General features: G+C 49.2%; 1 protein-coding gene across 13 annotated transcripts in view; it reads left to right on the plus strand.

Moving 5' to 3' along the window:
* The window catches only part of MSI2 (musashi RNA binding protein 2), a 364,778-nt gene extending 357,205 nt beyond the window's left edge, over positions 1-7,573 (plus strand). For 5 of the 13 annotated variants that reach the window (XM_058676323.1, XM_058676320.1, XM_058676321.1 and 2 more), the window contains one exon: positions 2,839-7,573. In XM_058676323.1, the coding sequence (XP_058532306.1) occupies positions 2,839-2,970 (132 nt within the window). In that variant the 3' untranslated portion in view covers positions 2,971-7,573. Of the gene's footprint in view, positions 1-223; positions 297-2,780 lie in introns of all 13 variants that reach the window. The other 8 variants (XM_058676324.1, XM_058676327.1, XM_058676328.1 and 5 more) reach the window with 3 other exon arrangements.
* The last annotated feature ends 10,551 nt before the right edge of the window (positions 7,574-18,124 follow it).

Genomic DNA, 18,124 nt, shown 5'->3' on the forward strand with positions numbered 1-18,124 from the left:
TCTGGGGGAGGGAACCGGGGAGGGGAGTGGGACTGAAAGGTAGGAGCTGGGGACATATCCTCCCCAAAGCCCCCCAGCCTCTAGTGGCACCTGCAGTGTCTCAGAGTCACATATTCATGCTGGCAACCACGGACTAGCCCTAGAGATAATTTCCTCTCCCTGAAAATGACAATCTGTTCCCATGTATAGCACACTGATGACCTTAACAATTGTGCAATTTTAGGGACCTTTGATTGCAACGGCCTTTACAAATGGATACCATTGAGCAGGTGCTTTCGTTGCCATCTCGCCCTGAGGTATTACCGTCTCTGCCGTGTGTGTCCGCCCTGCCGGCCTGTCCGTACGTGTATGTGCCCTGGTCATACATGGACGCGCATGCCCTTGTCTTGTCCCATCGACACCTCCTTCTCTCCTCTCTCTGGACCCCTTCTCAGTGGGGTGGGGGCCAAACCAAATCCAGTTGTTTTCATTTCTCATCCCTTCCCGCAGCTTCCAATCATGACCCCCACCATCTCACCACTTTTCTTTCTTTCTCGTGATTGGGTTATTTTGATTCCTTTGCTGTATCTTCCCCATTGCTCATCTTTCTCTGTCTTGAAATGCAATCAAGATGTGGGAAACTGGAAGGAGATCATGTGTGTCCGTCCCAGGGGGATGGCGGCAGGGATGTGCCCAGCTCAGGTCCGGCAAGCTGGCCCTGTGGGTGGCTGGCTCTCCAGGGCTGCCTGGAGCTCACTGGCGGCTCAGTCAGTGGGGCATGTACAAACAGCCAGGCTCCATCTTTCAGTATAAAGAAAAGATTTTTGCCAGCAACTACTGAGAGATAATCCAAATTATCACACAAAAGGCAAATTAAATGAACAACATCACCTGCATAACATGGGTTTGGATCCCTGCCAGTTTCCTAACCTTTTAAACTCAGCTCAAGTTAATTAAAGATTTTTAAAATCATTTTGATGGTGGTGTGGCGGGGTGGGGAGTGTGAACTGGAGGAGACAGGAGGCCGGGGCAGTAGGGGAGCCAGCCTCTGGGCCGTGTTCTTATTGGAAAGCAAGCATCTCATTCTGGGGGAGGGTGAATAGGGGCTGGTGAGAGTCCTGGGTGTGTGTTGTGGTCACACAGTCATTCAGGCAGTTAGGACAAGGGCCTGTCTCTTTAGAAACGAGAGAGTGACAGCTGAAGCCTGGTGTGGGTCCCACGTGGCCAGTCTCCTGTAGGTCAGCAGAGCTGAGACCCAGGAGAAGGTGGCGAGGCCAGATGTGAGGCAGTCACTTGGGATTGTAGGAGAGAATCACTCCGCAGAGGGTAGGTGGCCAGTGAGGGCAGGGAGAGAGGCCAGGCAGGTTAAGTTGAGCTCCATGAATCTAACAGATTTCTCTAACGTTGCTGCTAAGGAATCACCTCCACTAACGCAACCGCCTCTCCTAACCAAATAAATCATGTGTGTGACTCCACCCAGCCCTCGCCTCACCTCCCTTCCAGTGCTGACCCAGCCATAGCTGGCCAGAGCCAGAGGCCACTAACAGTGTGAAGGGGAGAGCTACTTGCTACTAATAAGGCTGGGTGTGGGGGCCCAGACACAGCCAGTGTCCTGTGAGAGCAGAAACCCATGTGTCAGAGATCCTGGAGACCCAAGATAGTTCCAGCCATGGGTGGGGGCAGATGCCAACCGGTGGCTGGGCCCTCCCCTGGGAGAAGGAAATGGGTTGGAGCTCCCAGCCCAGAGCTGCACGTCCTCCGAGGCCGCGCCCATCTTCCCAGGGCAGGCTCAGTCTCCCTCTTCTGACTCCAGTACCCAATTCCCAGAAAAGGAGGAAATAGACAAAAATGAAGCTCACCCTCTCCCACCACGGATCAGTGAAGGACGGGTCCAGTGCACATTTTGTGACCCTCTGTCCTCTAGTGCCCATCACAATTGAAAGGCCCAGGCCTGGGGTCACTTTGGAGAGGCTCAGGAATCTGTTTCCTGTAACCCAAATGGTGACCTATTGTTTTTATGCCCTGACCTTCCCTCCTTAGTATACAATATGATTAAAAACAAACAAAAAATTCATTGATTTGAAAAGCAGAGTGGCAGAGAGAAATAAAGAGAAACAGGTCTTCCATCTGCTGGTTCACTCCCCCAAATGGCAACAACAGGCTGAAGCCAGGAGTCGAGAACTCCATCTGCATCTCCCACAGGGGTGCAGGTCCCCAAGTAACGGGGCCATCTTCCACTGCCTTGCCAGGTGCATTAGCAGGGATCCAGACCCGAAGCAGAGCAGCCAGGACTGGAACTGGCATACTGGTATGGGAAGCAACATTTTAACCCACTGCACCACAGTGCTACCCCTCTATAATCTCCCCCCTTTTTTTAGTACAAATAATTCTAGTTATTAGCATGTATTGATTGGTACTTGGTAAAGAGAGTTGTTTTTAGAAAGCATGATGCTTTAAAAACACAAGTTCAACAGACCACTACCTCTGGTTTAGGTGCACATTGGCCCAACCCCCAAATGACCACATTGCCTGACCACATTTTCCTCCGTGGGGCAGGTTAGCAGGGTGTGCATAGAGCAGCCTTGGACTCAGGTGTGGCTTAGCTGGCAGATTTCCCAGGCTATGATAGCTGGAAGCTGAAGTAACCTGGCCATATCTGCACCTCCTCTGTGGTGGTGGTGAGAACGTTAGCCAAAACGTTGCCATCTGTTGGTTGTGTCCCTGCCTGACCCTTCTTCTCTCTCTTCCCATCCCCCCTTTATGTTCTCTTTCCGCCACATCCGACCTTCCCTGCCCTACAGAGCATACCTGGATGTCCAGGCAAGACTGGGCGAAGTTTCTGAGTGGTCCTTTGTTTAGGTGATGTCCTTGGACCCGGAACCCCACCAGCCTCACTCCTCATCCCAACCAGAGATGGCTCACTTCGGACGGAGGGTTGGCTGCATCTCATCATCTCACGATACTGCTGTAATATACAACAACGGCTTTTAAATGTGTATATAACTCATGATTCTGGTTCTGTTTGGTTTTGTTTTGTTTTCTTGATGGTTTCCTGTCCCCGTTTCTCTTCCCCTTCTCCTTTGAAATTTCCTTGAATCACGTTTGGGTAGTGATTTTGACTTAGTCTCGTAGTCACACAGCTTTAATATCTAGATAAAAAGCTAACCATAGTATAATTGTCATATTAAGGACTTCTTTTTTCTTTAAAAAAGATTTTTTTTTTGCTTGTTTTGATTCTGTTTTCACGTTGAAAGGATGTTGAGATGGTAATATGACTCTCAATGTTTTGGTACCGGTTCTGAGACTATGAAATTTCAGGTGGAACCTAGCACACACACTGAAGCGAAGTTGTGATGTGGGAGTGGGAGGTGGGCTTGCGCTTTCTCCTTTGCGTTGTAGCAGTGAGGTGTAGTAGGCTAATGAACAGACTCTAGCATTTCTTTGGTGTGATGTCTCTTTGTTAACCTCAGTCTATCTATTTTCGGCAATAAGGTAAGGACGACAATGTTTTCGGAGTGTCCTCCTTTTTATAAGTGCTTTTTCTTTTCTGTTGAAAGAGGTGATATTATAAGGTTTTTTGAAATTGTGACTTCTAAAAGAGAAATGTTGTAAATACAATTCCATTAACTACATAGAAACTATTAAGAAAGAGAAAATCAAAAATATTTTTGTGAGGGCGTCGGTCCCAGGCAGTTTGATGCTCCGCGGAAGGAGGAAGGAAGGAAAGCTGGACAAAGCGGGTGACCGAGACGGGCACCCCGGCTGCCGGGCCGGCCCCAGGAACCTGACAGCAGTGCCAAGCTGCTTGTCTACGCGATAGACCTGTGTTACGGTCATACCAGCCTGTTAACCTCTCGTCTGTGCACAGCTTCAAATGTTACCGGCTAGTTAGATTTTTATTTAAAATATGGAAAACTGCTTTTCCCAAGACATTTAAAAAGAAACAAAGCTACAATTTTAATATTTAACATATTTAAAGTTTCAAAGCACACCTGTTTGGCTTGGGTAGAAGGGGTGGGGGGGGCATCCTTTTTCAGTCTTAATTTTTAAATATTTGATCATTTTCTATTGTCCGATCATTTCAGCGCCTCCAAAGGTCTGTAGGACACCCTGCCTGTCTTCTTCCCCTGCCCCCAACCCTGCCCCAGCGCCAGGGGCCTGTGGGGCAGGTGCAGAAGCCCCTGCCTTCATCCCACCCTTTCTCCATTCACTTTCTATTTACAAATTAGGAAAGCAACCTTTTGGTTTATATATATATTTTTTAATACCTCAGTGCTGCAAGTATCACCAGAGAGGCTATGGAAGAAATTTTTTTTTAATTTATTATAGATGTAAACAGAATTTTAAAAATAAAAAGTATAAACATCACTGCACTGTGACTGGTGGGAAAAACTGACAATTTCCTGTTTGCACATGCTTGACATTGGCTGTTATAATATATGGTCCTCGGTCGGGGAGAGATACTTATGATGAAGGATATTTTTTAATTTAACTTTTTTTTAAATGTTGGTACTAGGTCGGCAACAGCAACTGTAGAAGTACAACTCAATAGATGGCATTAAAACCTATTGTAGTGTGGATATATATTTTTTTTCTTTTTTAAAATGTGATATTGACGTTTTATTAATATTTTTTAAATTGTTACGTTTATAAATTTGGTACTTAAGGCACAGCCAGTATGAGACACTGAATGCGACATTTATTATAAAGAGCTGCTGCACTCCTATTTTTATAAATTTTACTAACGAAGTAGACTAATGTAGACATTCACAGACACGGTAGGGCAAACGCATTTTCAAATGAAGAACTCCAAAATGCTAACTCAGAAAGAAAGAAAAAAAAAACAGCCTTTTTTCAATTCTAATTAAATAGCAACGAGATTTAAAAAAAATCATAGACTCTGTTTTCATGTCAGGTTGTTTGATGACATTTTTGGCTTTTGGGGGGGATTTGGTTTTTTTTCCCCTTCCTTTTTTTTTTTTTAAATTTCCAAACAACCAGATTAAGTAACATGCTGTACGCTTAAAAAAAAAAAAAAATCTCAAAACTTGTTCAAGTACTAAAATAACAAAATAGAAGTTTTATTAAAAAAGAAAAAAAAAAGAAAAAAAAGAGACAGTAATTCCCAGAAGCGCAGTGTCTAGCCTAGGAGATAACGACTCCTTCGTCCCTGTCGGTGTTGTATGTCAGGAGCCCCCTTTCCACCTCATAGCGACTCTTCGTTGATCATTGTCTATTAATAATGTATACAATGGCTATCTTGTAAGCGTGCTGTCCTGGAACTAGTATAGTGACTTTTTTTCTCCTTTTTCTTCTAGTACATATTGATAGGTATAACATAATTAAGGTTTAAAAAAAATTAGACATAGCTATTCAGATTTAGGACCAGTAAGGATAGAACTTTCTCTTATATATATATAAAAAAAATTGCTAATGATTTTGGGGCAGTTTTTTCCTTTAATTTTTTTGTTTTTCAATTTCAAGTTTAATTTTTCTTTTTGCTGATCTGATGTGGTTTCAACTAACCCAAGGTCTCACCACGTTCAAATGCCGGCTGACTCTGCGGCATTTTGTAGATCCCCACCCTCCTTCTCCATGAAGGGGCGTGCCATACTACCTTAAATGCTAATGCTAGATATGCAAAACTGGATTTTTTTAATTTATTTTTTAAAAGAGGGAGGCATGGTATATTAAAATGATTTTACAAAGAGAAAAAAATATTTTTTTAAGAATGCTCAGAAGAAATTGCTAATCTGTGTGAATATGTTTTAGATGTTTATATACCTTTTGAAGAGACCCAGTAGCCCATAGCACAATCTTGTGGAATCTGATATGTTTTCATGTGGCTACCTAGGTTGAGGTTCACGTGAGTCCCCCCACCTCCTCATTTAGAAGTCCATTTTGAAACGTTTTTGTAAATTCTTTGAGCACTGATGTTTAGCCTTTGTCTTGGTTTCGGTTACACTCAGTGGCACATTCAGGCACCACCCTTGACCTGCCCTAGGGGAGAGACCCTCCTGTTGATGGCTTTGCAAGGAATCACCCGGGAGACGCCGGGCGGGCGTCTCTCTGGCCGCCAGCTCCATCTGCCTGAGACCCCGGAACGCCTCTCCTCCTGAACAGAGAGCAAGTGGCATTGGTTCTGGGATTCATTCCTGGTGCCGCCTGGACTTGGGGGCTTGTGCAGGCGACCAAGCCTTTGGTCTTCGCTCCCGGAGCCCACGCAGACCTGGTAGCAGCTTCCTCCTACCCCGTGGGGAAAACCAAACAGCCTCGCGCTCTGTCCCAGGCGCCCACTGGCTTGATTCCAGTGAAGCCCCAACAGGCCTCTGCGTTTTATCCTCCATAACCATCATCTTAATTTGAACTCATAGCTTGGACTTTAAGGTAGCATGGCTCTATTGCTGTCGAATGCATCATTGCACAGCGATTCACAGCCAGTGAATGTTACACACATCTTGCTAGACTAGGATAAAAATCATTGGGTAATTGTTGGTTCTAACGACCTGAAAGGTGTTCAGTTTTCATTTGTGTTTTTGTTTTGTTTCTTGAGCTTTTGATTTGGGGGGTGGGGGAGGAGTTGTTCTTTTTTTTCATTTGGGGATTTCAGAAAAAATAAAAAGATTATTTTTGGTTCCAGATAGAGAAACAAAATCTATTTTGATCTTTAGTGCAAACGAGGGCTAGGGACTTAGCCTCCACCACCACACTGCGTCATCTGCCATTCACTCGCTGCAGCATATTCAAGAATAAAGCAATATGGTTTACTACATTTTTTATCCAAGGTCAGCCATGCTTTCTGTATTATATTGCATATGAAATTGTTTACAAAGGAAACACTAACTCATACTTCTCTTTATCAGTTGGAAGTGGCACACAGAGACAGAGGGAGATGGGGAGAGGGGCAGGAAGGGGAGAATTTTTATTTTTTTCCTCAAATGTGCTTCACCAGCCAGGCCATCTTCCAAGAAAGGAGCAGCCAGGTGGGGGCGACAGGGAGAGAAGAGGGCCAGAGTGCAGGTGAGCGCACCGGTGGAAGACACTGGCGAGTTCCCTCCCCTCACCCCAAAGCTGAAAGTCAGCTTAGCCCAGTCCTGGGCAGACACTACACAAGGACATGCTGGAAGTTAAGCAATACTTTAATACTGTAATATGTTTGTTTTCTTTTTTTTTTTTTCTTTCTTTCTCACCAAAAAAAAAAAAAAAGGAGGTAAACTAAACAAAAGCATATATTTAAAAACAAATACCAAACCCACCCCTCTCGGGGAGCAACCCAAATCCGAACCCTCGGCTCTCAGCCCATCAGAGTGCGTGGTCTCAGACAGGACTTTATTTGCGGGCGGCAGGGCTGTGAGGGGAGAGGGGACTGGGGACTGAGAGTTCCGGAGCCCGCGCGGAAGGCTCCCTACTGCTGTATTCTGTACATACTGTACCATCCCGTGTGGGACCTGTGGCGTCCTCTTCAGTACTGTGGGCTAGCCGATCTGCCTTTCATGGTGTGTTGTAAACTCGGAATTCCATATGTAATAGGATGCAAGTCGAAGCGTTTCATGTGACATCAATGTATCTCAATAAAACTTTCCCTAGCACTGTGGCTGACCTCACCCTTACTTTTATACTTTAGTATGAAACTGATGAGAACTTTGGTAGTGAGTATTTTTTTTATATATATACATATATATGTATCTATCTATATATATATCTCAAGCATCTTTCAGGTCTTTGTGTGTGGCTTTCTTAAAGCCCTGTTGTAAAAAATTACTATGTGGATGGCAGTCTCTCACATCACAGATGTGGAAAGTATAATTTTATATTTGTATTTTCAAATAAATAAGTTTGTGAAAGGTTTCCATCCTCTACTGTGGTCCAGGAATCAATGTGTTTGTCTGACAAAAAAAAATAAATAAAATAAACTGTTTTGAACAGAGTTGTTGGGTGTTGTTTTGCTTGAGGAGGAGGAAGACTGGAGTTGGGGAGGGCTGTGGATGGGGAGAGGGGTTTCTGAGCCACAGCTGCCTCCCCTGGCACTCAGCATGAACGTCAAGAGAGAGGAAAGATGTGGAATGTTCTGCATGAGGGACAAGGAAATCAGGGGTAGATAGGTGGTGGGGCGGGCTCAGGACCCAGAGGTGGGCCAGACAATCACAGGTTGGGCGGTGGTGGGACCCAAATGAGGGAAGGTTGGGCAAGGAGCTGTCAATGACAATTGGAGGAGACCACTATTTTGGATAAAGCTCCCTGCCATGCTGGAACATAGCCACCCCAGACTGAAAGTCAGAATGGCATCACTCATGTTAAGGTCCCGCAGCACCAGAGTGGAAGCTGTGGAAGAGGCCACAGCCACATGGTCCAGATGTGGTGGGGTTCCCTCTGCTTCCATCCTTACACCAAAATGTAACCCCAACAATGTTAACTCATCAGTAATTTTTCTGTTGCCTGTCTCCCTGTTTCTACCTTACAAGTGAAGTGACTGAATAACTGGTTGTTTTTTTAAGCTCTGTTTCTGTTTTTGTTTGTTTGTTTGTTTGTTTTTTAAGCCTTTGTAAAGCCAACATCTGCCCAGCCTATCCACAGAGGTGGGGAACAACTAGCCCATGGACTGTAGAAGGCCTACCAAATCGTATGGTCTGGCCCTGCCAAAGCAACCACAGGCAGGACTTGAAACTCAATGAATCTATAGCAGAATTAATTTTGAAGTTGTGACTTTCATGTGGTTCACAAATGATGTTCCACACAACCAAATGGCCCTTAGCAGAAAAAAGCTTCCCCATTCCTAACTGGAACCCTTATCCTGTTGTATGGGATCAAGTGTTGCCCAATTCTAGAATCAAAACTCAAACCAGTAATTATGATTAAACTGCCATGATTTTTTGCTTTGCTAGAGCTAAGAGGCTCTTCCTACTGCAGGCCGGTAGTGTGTAGGAGAAGGCACCAGACTAAAGGTTTTGACCCTGGAGTAGGGCTCTGCTTCCCAATGCGATCAAAGTTTTGCCTAAGGGAGACTAACAGGATCACAAAACTCAAGGCCAAGAGGTATGTTGTCTATAGTACTGCCAACCTCCCACCAAACAACTGTGAGAAAACAAAAGAACCAAAACAGTGAATCAGGGCGCACACCAAGGCCTTGCAGTGGGTACAGAAGTACCGCCTGAACCAGGGAGAGGGCCTGATGCTGCTCCTGTAGCTACTTCCTCAAGGCCCTAGGAAGAGTCTGGATTCTGGGAGTTGACCATGCTAGGACCTTCCTCCAGCTTCCTGTTTCCCGCTCATAACAGCTTGAGCTTAGGGGCATTCCTGTGTGCCTAGGTCCTAACAGAGAGAGAGGGAAATGCCTTCCTTTACTAAGACTGGGGATGGCAGTGGATGGGTCCACACCCACTTCCTGTGTGCCCACCTGCAAAGCAGCAGCACTCCACTGTGTCCCCTGTGGGAAACTCCAAGCTCAGGGAGTTAAGGGCCCTTATGGGGGAATCTTAGAAATCGCAATTCAAGAGACGCAGTTTCTGTATGGCTTATGAGTTAAGAAAAGATTTTTACATTTTTAAATGGTTGAGTGGAAACCAAAATAATAATATAGGGTTTTGTAATCCAAGAAAAGTACATGAAACCCAAGCGACAGTGTCTCTAAATAAAATGTTATTAGAACACAACCATGCTTGTTTGTTATTGTCTGAATAATTTCCAGCCTCAGCAGCGGTGTTGAATAGTGGCAGCTGAGACCACATAGCCCACAAAGTGCAAAATATTTACTATTAAAAAGTTTGTCTAGCCTGATAGAAACAGAAGCTGACTGGCTACGGCTTCTTCCACTGCGGGTTTGTTTTTGACCTTCAGCATACCAGCCGCTGTTGGGGCACAAAGCTGGGTTAATGAGGGTTTTTTGCAGTGATCCTGCTTCAGGCGTGGCCACAAGGCCATGTTGTGTGCCCGTGTTTGTGCCCTGTGACCCTGGGTCTGCGGGCTGCAGGAGGCTCCTCAGGGTCCAGGCCCGGCAGGATTTCTTTCCCTTTTCCAGAAGGCTTTTGCTCCGTGGGACATCAAAGCCAGTCTGGGCCTGTTTCTCTAGACTGCCAGAAGCAGATAACAAACCATTTTGTCACTTGTATTTTGGGAGAAGGCTAACAAAAATAAAATTCAGACATACACTCAATGTATGTTCATGCTGAAGCTGTTTCAGATCCACTCAAGCAGCCCGGATAGGCAAGCAGATCAGGGTAACTCGGCAATGCCCTTGGTTGACCCAGCTGTTCCTAAACTCCATCCCCAGACCCATCCAGTGCTTGGCTCATCCAGGATCCTAATCCATGTGCATATCCTGAGATGCAGGGAGTGCCATGTCGGTGCCCCAGGAGAAGTAGTAACTCATGCAAGGAGCAAACGGATTTTCACCTACTGTAAGTACCATCATTATGTCAAATCAAAAGCTGAGCATAAAATAAGGAGAATCTTTGGAGGGGTGAACTGAGCTCTTCAGTTCTATTAAGGAGAAATCATCCGATAACTGCTTAGCACAGCTGGAAAGAGCCTTTGAGAACATCCAGCTCACCTCCTCCACTTAACAAATGAAGGGATCAAGGCACCAGCCACAGGGAGGGAACAGTTGCCTTTTGAACTCAAAGGCTTTTTGGGGGGGGGTGTCCGTTGCAGGGAAGCGCTCTAGGCTTGCCCCTGTTGCTAGCCGGAGGTGTGGCCTAGCTAGTGACAGACTCCGCCTCCCTCTCTTGGCCTGGGACTTAATCAGTCGTGGGGCACACAAAGGCTCTTCTGTAAATACGAAGCCTTTTGCAGGGTATGGGGTTCTTACCCTTCAGAGGCCAAGGCTTATGGAGACCTGGAGACTGTGGGAGGAATTTTCATTTATTTTTATTTGAAGGCAGATTTTACAGATAGAGAGGGTCTTCCCTCTGTTGGTTCACTCCCCAAGGGGCTGCAGTGGCCGGAGCTGAGCTACTCTGAAGCCAGGAACTTCTTCCAGATCTCCCATGGGAATGTAGGGGCCCAAGGACTTGGGTCATCCTGCATTGCTTTCCCAGGCCACACACAGAGAGCTGGATAGAAGTGAAACAGCTGGGACATGAACCCCATTTGGGATCCTGGAGCTTGAAGAGGAGGGATTAGCTTGCTATGCCACCTCATTGACGCTAGGAAGGATGTAGTTGCCAGCTACACTGGGGTTCTAGAACCAGAGGCGCCAGCAACATGCCCTGAATTAGGGAGTTTACAGTGTGCCTCTCTTCAGGTACTCCCTTCACTTAACGCCTAGTTATACAACCCGAGACTGGAGGGCCTCTCACCTGGGGAACTTGTCTACCCCAGCAAACCTGTGGCTTTCATCTCACCCTGGCCCGGAGTATGAACCTGACCCTCACAATGGCCCTGGGAGCCCAGCCTTGTGCTCTACTCAGCTACCCAGCGTGAATTCCACCTAGGGTGGCGTCTGGTTCTGCAGACAGCAGGTGCAAGGTCCATGCATCAGCACAGAGGGAACGTGCTCCGAGATGTACATGTGGGGAACCTAGGCAGGAAAGGCACTGTGAATACCCAGGCAGTTCCATCCCACCCCAGGTCCTACAAGGCAGGGACATAGTGTCTGGCAGACAAGACAGAGCAAGGCAGTTAGCAGCAACACTGACAAGGAAATGGGCGAATGCTTTAAGGGTTTTTTTAAAGAAGAGGCAGGAAAACTGGGCGCTCAGGCTGCTGAGCAGTGGCACAGCCTATCCACCCTGTCTCCACTTCCTCCTTCCCTAGACGGCCAGCTCACCCCAGTGGCTTGGACTAGCACCCCCAGCCCACCCCAGCAGGCCTCGCCTTCCCCTGCCCTCCATCTGGCTCCAGCTGTTCTGAGTCACCCAGGTCTGGCTGCCTTTTCCCGGCTCATGGGCTCTCTCACCGGCTTGGCTCTGGGGTCTGTTTTTAGAGCTCAGAGCCACCCTCTCATACCCCACATCCCACAGATTTAGGCCTCTCTTTCCACATCTTACAAATGTTCCTGATCTTATTTCATTTCTACACATCTATGTGGGGGAATTTCAACTTTCAAAAAGGCACTAGGAGGGAAGGCTCCCTCACCCTCTGTCCTGCGGCAGCCTGGTTCTTCTCACAGCCGATTGTTCTTTTCAGTTTCTTGCAGAAGATTTGGGAAGTACCCATACCTATGAGGTAGTATGTGCGTGTGTGTGCGCATGCGCATACATGCGCTGCTGGGTCAGCTTGTCCAGCTATGCCCAGCATCCCGAAGCTCAGGCCCAGCTTTTCCTGCCAGCACAGCCTGAGGTTGCCCAGCCAGGAGGGTGACCACATCTCTCCCACCCTCCCTTCCCAAGTCTGGAAACCACCGTATGCTGTTACCTGAATGTCTTCTCTTGCTCTTAATTTTTATTTCTCATGAAACAGTTTCCATAGGTGCCGGGAGTTCCCCATCCACCCTCCCCATTTACCACTCCCCCACGCACACCGTTTTCCCCTATATTATTACAGTAGTATAGTCCTTCAGCAACAGTCCCAAGTCCAACATTCTGCTATTTAAGTGTATCCTGACATTGCAGGTATAGACAATGGCAGAGTCCAGCATCCTCTGCCTCCCTCGGGCCTAAGGTATTTCCAGGTACTAGATGGCTTCTCCCCAGTGCTCACAGCCACTGAAATGTTAAAGAGTTCAGAAATGTACTGTCCCCCCAAGACCTTGTTCACTTCACTTAACTGGGCAACTCCTCTTACATGATCAGAATTGTTCTGAGCAGCTGACCCACTGGCTGTTGCCTCTCTCTGTGGAACAAGATGGTTTGGGCAAGCCGAAGGTTACGGTTGGCATGGATGACTCTTTGAGGACCTCCCTTGGTTTGCCCACGTGAATACAACTAAGGGGCAGGAAGCCTCACCCCAGGGGAGGGCAGGGGGCTGTGGCCGCTCCAGCCAGCCTGGCTCTCCTGCTGCCCTGGCCAGCAGTCCCACAGATCTCCAGTTAATTGCTGTGACACCTCGATGGGCACTCTCTGAGGAGAGCATGCAGGAGCCAGCCCGCAGCCTCCCAGCTCGGCAATCATCGTTGATTAAAAACTAGTTACAAAGCAATGAAGATGGAATCCTGCATTAACCAAATGACCCCATCCATGGCCAAGCCCAGATAGATGGGAGTGATTATGAAAGCATCACTTACAACGTCGGCAAATGTTAAGGGCTGTTTCAATTTCCAGGAGATTTACGGGGCAGTGACAGCGTTTGGCCACGTGGGACTCTGGCTCCCAGATGTGCCTGTGTGTCTATGGGCTCCTGTGTGTGGACTCACAGCCCGTTCTGAACAGCCTGGCTCGGCAGAACTTCAACGTGGGTTTAATCTGAATTATGCTGGCTTGCGTAGACATTTATCACATTGCCAATTTTCTGAGAATCTGAATAGCTCGACTACACTTAATTCTGAAACTATCCTGAATGTAATTTAATCATTTTTTTAATGATTCAAAAGGCGCTTTGAAGTCTTGCCCTAATCAGAGTCATGGTCATGAATACCAGAATGTGATATTGAGGAAGTAGCAAAGTGTCCATCAAAGAATGAGGTGGAGGAAATGATGACCCCTGTGGGGGGCGGTGGCTGTGGCACAGCGGGCATGGCTCCGTGTGTAGGGCAGTGGCTGTGGCACAGCAGGCATGGCTCCGTGTATAGGGCAGTGGCTGTGGCACAGCGGGCATGGCTCCATGTGTAGGGCAGTGGCTGTGGCACAGCGGGCATGGCTCCGTGGAGGGGCTGTGGCTGTGGCACAGCGGGCATGGCTCTGTGTGTAGGGCAGTGGCTGTGGCACAGCAGGCATGGCTCCGTGGGGGGGGGCTGTGGCTGTGGCACAGCAGGCATGGCTCCGTGTATAGGGCAGTGGCTGTGGCACAGCGGGCATGGCTCCGTGTGTAGGGCAGTGGCTGTGGCACAGCGGGCATGGCTCCGTGGAGGGGCTGTGGCTGTGGCACAGCGGGCATGGCTCTGTGTGTAGGGCAGTGGCTGTGGCACAGCAGGCATGGCTCCGTGGGGGGGGGCTGTGGCTGTGGCACAGCAGGCATGGCTCCGTGTGTAGGTGGACAGGCAGAGCGAGCTGTGATATGAGATCTAACCCAGCTAACCATGACATCATTACGTTCGCTAAAGCACCCCCTCAAAAAGTCAGCCTTTCTCTCTGGCTACCACCTGCTCCTTAAGGAGAGCTTAGTCTCTGCTAACCTGGGTCTCAGGTTAAACAGATTTGGAGTCACAGGTAAAGAAACTGTCCTGCCCAAGAAAGGCCCAGAGGTCCAAGAGCGAATTCCTTTTAGTAGGCTAGAGAGAAATCACAGGTAAGGGAGGGGAGGAGAGAAGCAAGAGCCAGGTTTAGAGAAACACAGACCAAGTAGCCCTCGCCCTTGGCTGTGGCCTGAATGCTTGCATTGCTCCAAGTCTAAATTCCTGTGTTGCCATTTGGTGTGGCAGCCTCGGGGAAGTGATTGGGTCATGAGGTGGAACCCTGGTAAGTGGGGTCAGTATCCTCACCAGTGGTCCCCTGGGGAGGGCTCTTTACCACCTGTTGGCCATTCAACACCTAGTGTATGCTGGGGGCGGCGGAGGGGACATTATCTATGAGCCAGGAAACAGACCCCACCAGACTTGACTGTGCTGAACCCTGGTCTTAGACCTCTCTGTCCACACAACAGGCAGGGGTTGCTGTCTGGGGTTTAACCCACCTGGGCTCCCATGTTGTTTTAGCAGCCTGGGCAGAGCAAGACGTGTGCTGTCCCTCTTGCTCTCCCTCGCTTGCTCATACAACACAGTTCTGATAGAATCACTAGTAGGGATTTTTGAAGTCACTTGAATGATGCCTACGGTCTTTCCATAGCATTTACAGAGACCTCCCTAAGTACACCTCCCTGGCTGTGCGGGCCAGGTCATTTAGGCCCAGAGACCCTCTTCCTGGTGCCTGCCTCCACCTCTGACCTGGAAGTGATTCCCAGAAGCAGGCTCAGTCAGGCGGTGCCAGAAAGTCAGCCTGAGAGGCACCTGAGGCCAGGTGTTCGCCCCGGCCCCTGCTAACGTGGCCAGCTGGGAAGCCTGGAGCTGGGCCGGCCTCTGGGCAGAGGGGGGCAGTGGGGCAACCCTCCCACCCTAAGGAGGAAGGATAGCATTGGCCTGAGGCTTGGGTCAGGCACAGCACTGTAGTGCCTGCTTGGGGCATTCCCAGGAGGCAGCAAGTATGGCAGTGGAGCTGGGGGCTGGGCTGGGGGCATGTGGGGGCCAGGACTGTCAGCCAGCCCATGTAGGGACCCAGAGACAGGGCCCAGGGTGGCTCTGTGTGGTGAGAGACTCCCTCTTGTGGCCAGAACCTAGCTCTTCCTCTTACCCACCCTGGCCTGCCCCATCCCACCACTGTCAGCGATCCTCCCTCCCGCGGACAGGGCAGTGAGACACGGGAGCCAGGAGTGGGTTCCATGCAGTGCGTATCGGGGTCTAAGCCAGAGCGAGTGATGTGACGGCCACCGATGTCATGTCCTCCCTCACCCACCCCTGCCACAGCCGTCAGAGTGTGCCCCGGGCACTCTGTTTTCCAACTCCAAGGTGTCAAGGTGTCAAGGGTGTTTGAGGTTGTCGTTCCTCAAACCCTCCGTTAGCTCTCCCTGTGCACAAAGAGGCTCTCAACGTCCTCATTAGTTAAAAATTTCTGGAGGCATCTTGGTGGTCACAATGAGGAGGTGACTGGCACCTGGAAAGGGGAAGGGGCCAGCAGTGTGGACGCCCCGGCCTTAGAAACCCCCACCACACACACAGTGACTGTGCAGATGTGGCCAACCTAGCACCACCTGGGCCTTTGGCCTCATTTTATCTGACAGTCTAAAGGACTTTTTTTTTTTGGCAAAATTTCAGTAGAGAATGGCTCTAGCAGGAGTGTTATCACCATGTGAGTGATGGGAAGAGCATGCAGCCCTCCGTTCAGACTGAGTCATTCTCCTCTCAGAAAACACAGCCCAAGGGGCCGGGACACTGGGCTCTGCCAGCCTCGATGCCAGAATGTTGCCTGGGATCACAGACAGGAGCCCACTTCCGACCTCGCCACTGCTTCATCCACCATGTATACCTTGATGTCATTTTATTGGATGATAACAGCTTTACAATGTTTTCCATACTGCAGGCTGAGCATCACAGTTATTTTTTACCACCACCAGCGCCTGTGTACAAATGTTAGGTATGTGTGGGCTCACTTATGTGAAGTGGATATTACATGTGTTTACACCCACACGGTATCGGGCTTACTAGAGTCGAGAAATGCAGGTTCCCAGGCTACACCTGAATCCTGCATTCCAGACCCTGCTGACACAATCCATCTGCGGCTCCAGCCAGGCACACTGGACCCCTGGTTTCCATAGAAAAGCAGTGCCATGATGCCAGACAGACACAGGTGCCGCCCTGCCTGCAGTGGCCGACAGTCCCTGCCCCGAGCTGCCAGAGCCACCACGTTCTCCCCCTAGGTGGGCTGTCTGTGTGGCGGGCCCAGTGTGCAATGATCCAACTGGCTAATTCTCTGAATCCAAGTGCCGACACCCCATGTGGGTACTGGTTCGTATCCTGGCTGCTCCATTTTGCATTCCAGCTCCCTGCCTGTGGCCTGGGGGAGCAATAGAGGATGGCCCAAAACCTTGGGATCCTGGGGAGGCCTTGAGGAGGCTCCTGGCTCCGATCAGTTCAGCTCCAGCCTTTGCGGGCATTGGGAGAATGAACCAGTGGAGGGAGATTCTCTCCGTCTCTCCTTCTATCTAGAAATCTGCCTTTCCAAAAACATGAATAAATCCTTAAAACATGTGAAGAGCAGCTGGTGATGCTCAGCCCCAGTGTATCCTTTCACCCTCTCCTGGCAGGCATCTGTCCCATCCTGGCTCCTGCTTCACAGGGGCTTTGGAACCAGCAGCTCGAAGTCCTCTTTTCCCTGCCTCTGTAGCTGCATCTATGAAATGGGACTCATGATGCCACCTGCACCCTAGAGGGGGGTTCAGATCCCCCTTCCATGAGGAAGAGGAGACAGGAGAAGCAAGGAACACATTCTTCTCTCTCTCCAGCCCCACCACACCCACCATTCCTCCCCCACCCCATGTCCTGGGACCTGGGACCCCAAGCAAGCCCTTCCTCCACCAAGACGTAGAGTCTCTTTTACATGCTTCCTTTCTGCCGGGAGCCTCCAGGGTGCACCAGGGTGGCTGGCAGCTTCAGAGCCCTGCCCCTGGGAGCACCACGTGAAAAAGCTCAACCCTTGGGCCCCACGCTGCCCAGCTCCAACCTCAGGGAGTTGAGTGACAGCAACACTGCAGGAACCCAGTTGACGAAGCAGAATTCTGTGCAGTGACCCATAGTGACAGCAGAGAGGCTCTGCAGGGGAGCTCAACAGGGGCCGGGGCCAGCTGGCTAGGAGCGGGGAAGGACAGGTTCGGGAGGTGGCCTCAGGCTCTGCTCCAGTGAGCACCGGAGGTTGTCTCACAGCCTTCTGCTCCCGTCTACATTCTGGAAGCTGAAAATGACCTCCTGCTGCTGCCTGCTTACCCGCTCAGGACCTCCCATTCTCTGGCACCTGCCCACCTGATCTAGCCATGCCCACTAACGGCTAGCAGTTGCTGAGCAGTGGTACAGTGCCTGGCTGGGTCCTGAGGTTCACCTTGCTTCTCCTGCCTGCAGCACCCCTTGCCTTCCCACACCCTGCTTGTCCTGGAGTTGCTCTTCTTGGCCCCTGAGCCAGTGTTCTCAGGCACCCCAGCTGACTGGAGCATCACCAGCCTGGGGCACCGTCAGTTCTGGGCTTGCTTCTGTACCCAGAGGATCCTGCAACATGGGCAGCCCCACTTGTCTGGGCACCTGCAGGGCACAGGCAGCCTGCCCCTTTCGTTTCTGAATCCCAAGCACTTGACATGGAACTGGGCAAATCTCCACACTCAGGGAAAGCATGTTGACTTCAATGACATTGGACAGAGGGCTCCTTTCCTTGCCTGAATAAGTCTCCTACTAAATTAGGATTACAAGAAATTCTTATGCTGATGAACCATGCCTATCTAGATAACTTTTGTAGTAGTAATTCATTATGATAGAATTCTTATAACCATCCATTTCAATTTTTAAAGATTTATGTTTTTTTCTATTATATATATGTAT

The sequence above is a fragment of the Ochotona princeps genome, chromosome 17 (assembly GCF_030435755.1).
Source record: "Ochotona princeps isolate mOchPri1 chromosome 17, mOchPri1.hap1, whole genome shotgun sequence".
Taxonomy (NCBI): Eukaryota; Metazoa; Chordata; class Mammalia; order Lagomorpha; family Ochotonidae; genus Ochotona; species Ochotona princeps.